Raw genomic sequence first — 5,386 nt, 5'->3', positions numbered from 1 at the left:
TGATCTGCTCGCCCGAGTACAACGCAGCTACCCCGCCTGCTCAAGAACGCCACGATGGGCTTCCAGCCCCGTGGCCGGTGATCGGCCCTTGGCCCGATGGCACCTGCCCTTTCGCGGCAAGGTCGGGGGCCCAAAGGGCCCAAAGCCCCTCGCCCCGGCGGCCTGGGCGGCCTGCGGGCCCAGTCGCACCTGGCGCCGTGCTTGCTGAACCTGCAGTGCTGGCTGGCCCCCGTGAGCCACGCCGTGGGCCAGGCGGGCCCAGGCATTCGACGACGCCGGGCCCGCCTGCAGCGGCCCCAGGACCGCTGGGCATAAAGGGCCCGTTGGAACGGGGTGCTCTGGGCTGCACAGCGCCTGTCGGCCTGAACCCTGCCGCCACCCGCGGGTCCCATCATGCGCAGCCTGCACATGGGGTTAGCATGGGCGTTGTCTTTCTTACCCTGATCGGAAGCCATCCACCATGAAGCTCTACTACAGCCCTGGCGCCTGCTCTCTGTCTCCCCACATCGTCCTGCACGAGGCAGGCCTGGCCTACGAGCCGGTCCTGGCCAGCCCCAAAAGACGACAAGCGCAGGACGGCACGGACTACTACGGATCAACCCGCTTGGGCTATTTTTCCCTTCGTGCTCGACGACGGCGACACGGCATGAAGGACCGGCCATCGTCCCAGTCCCTGGCCAAACCTGGTCCCCGAGAAGAAGTGGCGCCGGCCAACGGCACCATGGCCCGCTAAAATTCAGGAGTGGCTAAAACTTCTCGCACCGAGCTGCAAAAGGGCTTCGGCCCCCTGTTAAAACCCGCCACGCCCGGGACGACTAAAAACCCCGTGGTGCGCCAGCGCGTGCTGGTACGCCTCAAGTGGGTGGACGGCGAGCTCAATGGCGCGGACTACCTGATGGGCGAGCAGTTCACCGTGGCCGACGCCTACCTGTTCACCGTGACGGGCTGGGCCCCGTTCGTGGGCGTGGACATCTCCGAGCTGACCAACCTCCTGGCCTACCGCGAGGGGCGGGCTGGGCCCGGGGCCCTGCGTGCAAGGCCCGGATGAAAGGCCGAAAGGCCTGCCCCAAGTAAGCAGCGCGAGCCCGGGCTCGGCGGCACAAGGGGCCGACAAGGGGCCCGGGTGGTGGGACCCGCGGCCCCTTTCCTTTTTCGCCGTGCGGATGCGCCCGCTCTATTGGGGCCCCCCCCCGCAGCGCGCCCCCGTGGGCGATGGCCCCCACGCGGCCGCCGTCATGCGCTTTGGGTAAAACGGGGCCCGTGACCGCCCCATGGCCCGGCCCATGCTTCGCAAAAATGCGCGCCCACGGCCGTCACGCCAGGCTCACCGGTTCTGGATACGGCCACGCCCGCACGGGCCGTTTCCTCGCGGCCCGGCGCAAGGGCCCCCCACGGTGAGCTTGCCAAAGGCCGGCAGGGCGGGCGCCACGCGCTCGATGATGGCCTCGCGCTCCTGGGCGCAATGGCGGCCAGCACGGGCCAGCCCCCCGGCGCCCACGCCCAGCGGGCGCCGGCTGCCGACCCTGCAGCACCAGCGTGCGTTTTGGGAAGGGCACTTCGAGCCCGGGGCAGGCACACGGCCTCGAATCCGCTGCGCACCCCCCAGGTAGGGGACGTGTCTCCCGGTTCACCCTGCGCGCCCCCCATGGCCGGTTTGCCAAGGTCGCGTATGTCGTTTCAGCATCGACCCGGCCAGGCCCGCCGAAGGCCAGCGGCCCCAAACCGGTTACGGGGGGGTTTTGGGCGTCGTGCAACCACCAGCCGCTCGGCAATCAGCTGCTTGAGGATTCGGTGGGCCGAAGGGTGGGGCACGCCGATTTTCGGCCAGTTCGCTGAGCGGGCAACCCCCGCACGCCCCCGGTCGCCAGCAGCTTGAAAAAGGCCACGCCCCGCTTGAGGGAGCCGGCTTCGGACGATGAGGTCAGTTCGTTTATCGGACAACTGAGTGGCCCCCGCGGGCGATTTAAAAAACAATCGGAAAAAGCCGATCAACCACGGCCCGGCCAGGGCACGGCAAGGCCGGGCCCCCAAAGGATTTCGAATGATGCTACTCTCCATCCGCCATTGCAAGACAGAATCCCCGGGCGTAACCGGGGGCCAGAAAGCGGCTAGGGCCGCCCGGCGGGGCCCTGGCCCGCGAGGGCCCCCAACCGTCTTTGATCGGCTACCCCCAGGGCCGCGACGCGCCCAGGCGCTGCGGCGAGGAAATTTGCCGGGCAGCCACCACACGCTGCAGCTGTCGCTGAAAGGGACGAGGCAGCCACGCCACCGCCCCATTTGGCTGCGGGCAGCCCTGGGCCGGGTGGACCTGCTGGTCAACTGCGCGGGCTTCACCGAGCGCATCGCGCACGCGCAGATCGATGCGCTGGGGGCCCGCTCTGTTCAACCGCACCCCTGTGCGCCAACGGGGGCGGCCCCTATGCCGTGAGGCGGGCCCTGCTGCCGTTTGCTGCGCCCCTCGCAGGACGCCGCCGTGGTAAAACGTGCCCTCGGTTCGCCTTCACGGGCCTGGGGCAGCAACATGGCCAAATTGCGCCGCCAAGGCCGCGCGGGGACACGCTGACGGTTTGTCCATGGCGCCGCCTTGGGCCCCGGTGCGCTTTCCTGCGCCCTCCCCCGCCGCCGTGGACACCGGTTTCGTGGGGGCCGCAGCCCCCAGGAGCTGGAAAAAAAAAAGGCCGGCCACGCGCTGGGCCGCGTGTCGAGCCCGGCGTGTTGGCGCAGGCCACCCTCGCCTGCGCCACGCATCTGCGCAGGGCCCACGGGCACGCGCATCGTTTTTCGACGGCGGCACAGCCTCGGTTAAAAAGAAGGCACGTCATGCTCGTCGAACAACGCCCCTTTCAGCCCACCCCGGCAATGCGGGACTACATGGCGCTCTTCCAGACAGAGGGCCTGGAGCGCAGCAGCGCTTCTGGGCCCCCAATGGTCGGCTACTACCCCAGCGACTCGGGGCCCTCAACCAGATCGTCCCCTGTTGGGCCTATACGGACCTGAACGAGCGCGCCGAGCGCGCGCCCGCCTGCGGGGGGGCCCGGCCACGCGGGGAAGGGCCTATGTGGCGCGCATGCTGCCGCTGCCCCCCCAAACCCCCAAAGGAATCGAATTTCCCTGGCCCCGGCCCCCTTTTCCCAGCCCAGTGGAGCGGCTGCCAGGGCCGCTCCACGGGCCACGGGCCCCCGCCTCCGCTTCCGGCCCCTTTCCACCGCTGACAGGGGGACATCCATGCTGTGTAAAAAAGCTTCACCAGGGGCCCCCTTTCGCTGAAAGGAAACGCGGCCGGACCGTGCGCTTCTATCCCGAGGTGCTGGGCCTGCGTTTCCCACCCACAAAAATGGGCGGGACCATGTGCCCTCCACGGGCCAGTACAGCCCGCACAATCCACACCCTTTTTCGGATGGGGAGGAAAGCTCCATCGCCTTCTTCGAGCCCCCAGGGACCCGGGCCAGATAAAAGACATGGAGTCGCCGGGCTGGATACAGCACTTGCCTTCGAGGTCGCCGACGTGGACACCGTGCTGCGCGCCCGGCAGGCCCTGGGGGCCCGGGGCATTGACGGGTGGGTCCCCCCAACCACGACGAATTCATCACCTCCATTACTTCTTCGACCCTTCGGGCCACCCCCTGGAGCTGACCGCGCGCACGGCCGCGCGGCGCGCCACCAGGTCCGAGAGGGGCCATGCAGGTGCTGGCCCTGTGGAACGAGACCCACGGACTGGTCCAGCGCGAAAAACTCTACGGCGCCCCGACCGGCTACGCCCGCGCGGACGCTAGCCCCCAACGCCAGCGAAGCCTGCCAATCAGCCAGCCAGCCAAGCCGCCAGGCCACTGGACACAGCCCCAGCGCGCAATACAAAAAAAGGAGAATGACCTGAATGCCATCACCCGAAGCCGGCCCTGTTGCAGGCCCCCTCACTCTCCCTTTCCCCGGGGCCCCGGGGCCCCGGGCGGTTTTCCAGCCGGCCCATTCAAATTTATCCACGCTTTGGCGCGGGCGGCAAAGCCCACGTGGGGGGACCGGCTCGTGGCCCAGAAGCTGCAGGAATCGCTTTTGACAGCCCGTGGTGGTGGAGATCAAGAGCGGCGGGGGGCTCCATTGCCAGCAACTTCGTGGCCAAGGCGGTGCCGGACGGCTACAGCCTGGTCATGCTTCCGGGTGGCCACACCGTGTCGGCCGCGGGTGCGCAATTCGCTGCCCTACGGGCGCGGTCAAGGGGGCTTCGCCTTTTTCTCCAACCCTCTCGTCCTTTCCCCTTTGTGGTGGCCGTGCGTGCCGAGCATCCCCCCAGGACCTGGCCGATCTGCTGGCCATGGCCCGCAAGGAGCCGGGAACGCATCCACCTTCACCTCGGTGGGGTGGGCTCCACCCAGAAAATGGCCCGGGGAGCTGCTGGGGCTCCACGGCAAAGGTACAGTGCTGCACGTGCCTACCGGGGGGCGGCGCACCCGTGCAGGCCCTGATAGCGGGGGGAGGGGGGACGTGTCGCGACACGCTGACCGTGGCCATGCGCCCCATCAAAGGTTTGGGCCGGCGCGCCCCCCTGGCCGTCCCAAACGCCCAGGCTGGCCCCCCTGCCGAGGTGCCGCCGGCTCGGCCGTGCTGCCCGGCTTCGAGGTGCACTCTGGCTTGGGGGCCGGCCGCGCCCGCAGGCCCCGCCGCCGACGTGGTGGTGCAAAGGCTGGCCGCCGAAGCCCCCAAAAGGGCCCCGAGGAGCCCGACCTGCTCCAGGCCCTGGCCAGCCCGGGACGCGGCCACGCCCTGCAGCCCCGAGGAGATGCGGCCATGGTGGGAGCCGGATCGCGCGCTGGCGCGGCGTCATCCGCAGGTCGGCATCCCGCTGCAGGCCCGACGCCATGGACAGACATCTTCGGCCTGTGGCGGGAGCCTGCGGGCCCCCATTCCCTGAAACCGCCTGCTGCTGGAGCTGGCGGGCGAATGCTGCCACCCCAGGCCCCGATGCAGGTCTGCGACTGGCGCGCGCTGCCGCCCCTGGATGCCCGACCTGCTGGCCACGGGCATGCCCCCATCCGTGCACCAGTTGCGCGAGCGCATCCCCCGTGCCGACGCCGTGGTGCTGGCCACGCCCGGGGTACAACTTCTCCATTCCAGGCATTTCAAGAATGCGCTGGATGGATCCGCGTGGCGCGACCAAACCCTTTTGGCACAAGCCCGTGGCCCCTTGTCTCGGCCTCGCCGGCCCGTGGGCGGGGCGCGCGTTGCATTTCGACTGCGCAAGGTATTGCAGTGCATGGAACCCGGACGTGCGGGCCGGGCCCGGGGTTTGTTCTTTGGGCCAGGCGACGCAGAAATTCGACAGCCAGGGCCGGTGCCCCGATGCCGCCACGCGCAGCTTCGTGAGGGCCGCAGATGCAGGCGCGGGGCCCCC

At 69.5% G+C, this 5,386-nt stretch overlaps 1 protein-coding gene across 1 annotated transcript; it reads left to right on the top strand.

The window, feature by feature from the left end:
- The first annotated feature begins 460 nt into the window (after nucleotides 1-460).
- On the top strand, nucleotides 461-1,250 carry LOC121483854 (glutathione S-transferase GST-6.0-like). Its single transcript, XM_041742369.1, has 3 exons — nucleotides 461-686; nucleotides 741-1,033; nucleotides 1,197-1,250. The coding sequence occupies exons 1-3, from the start codon at nucleotides 461-463 to the stop codon at nucleotides 1,248-1,250; spliced, it is 573 nt and encodes a 190-aa protein (XP_041598303.1).
- The last annotated feature ends 4,136 nt before the right edge of the window (nucleotides 1,251-5,386 follow it).

Source organism: Vulpes lagopus, unplaced genomic scaffold, assembly GCF_018345385.1.
Source record: "Vulpes lagopus strain Blue_001 unplaced genomic scaffold, ASM1834538v1 ctg196, whole genome shotgun sequence".
NCBI classification, from domain to species: domain Eukaryota; kingdom Metazoa; phylum Chordata; class Mammalia; order Carnivora; family Canidae; genus Vulpes; species Vulpes lagopus.
Note: the sequence above shows the minus strand (reverse complement) of the source record. Positions and strands in the feature narration are given on the sequence as shown.

Bases quoted from the DNA above. Each gene is read 5' to 3' on its own strand.
- LOC121483854 (XM_041742369.1), top strand. From the start codon at position 461: ATGAAGCTCTACTACAGCCCTGGCGCCTGCTCTCTGTCTCCCCACATC. The intron at 687-740 runs GTCCCCGAGAAG...GCTAAAATTCAG, and splicing joins CCAGTCCCTGGCCAAACCTG to GAGTGGCTAAAACTTCTCGC. The intron at 1,034-1,196 runs GCAAGGCCCGGA...CCCCCCCCGCAG, and splicing joins CTGGGCCCGGGGCCCTGCGT to CGCGCCCCCGTGGGCGATGG.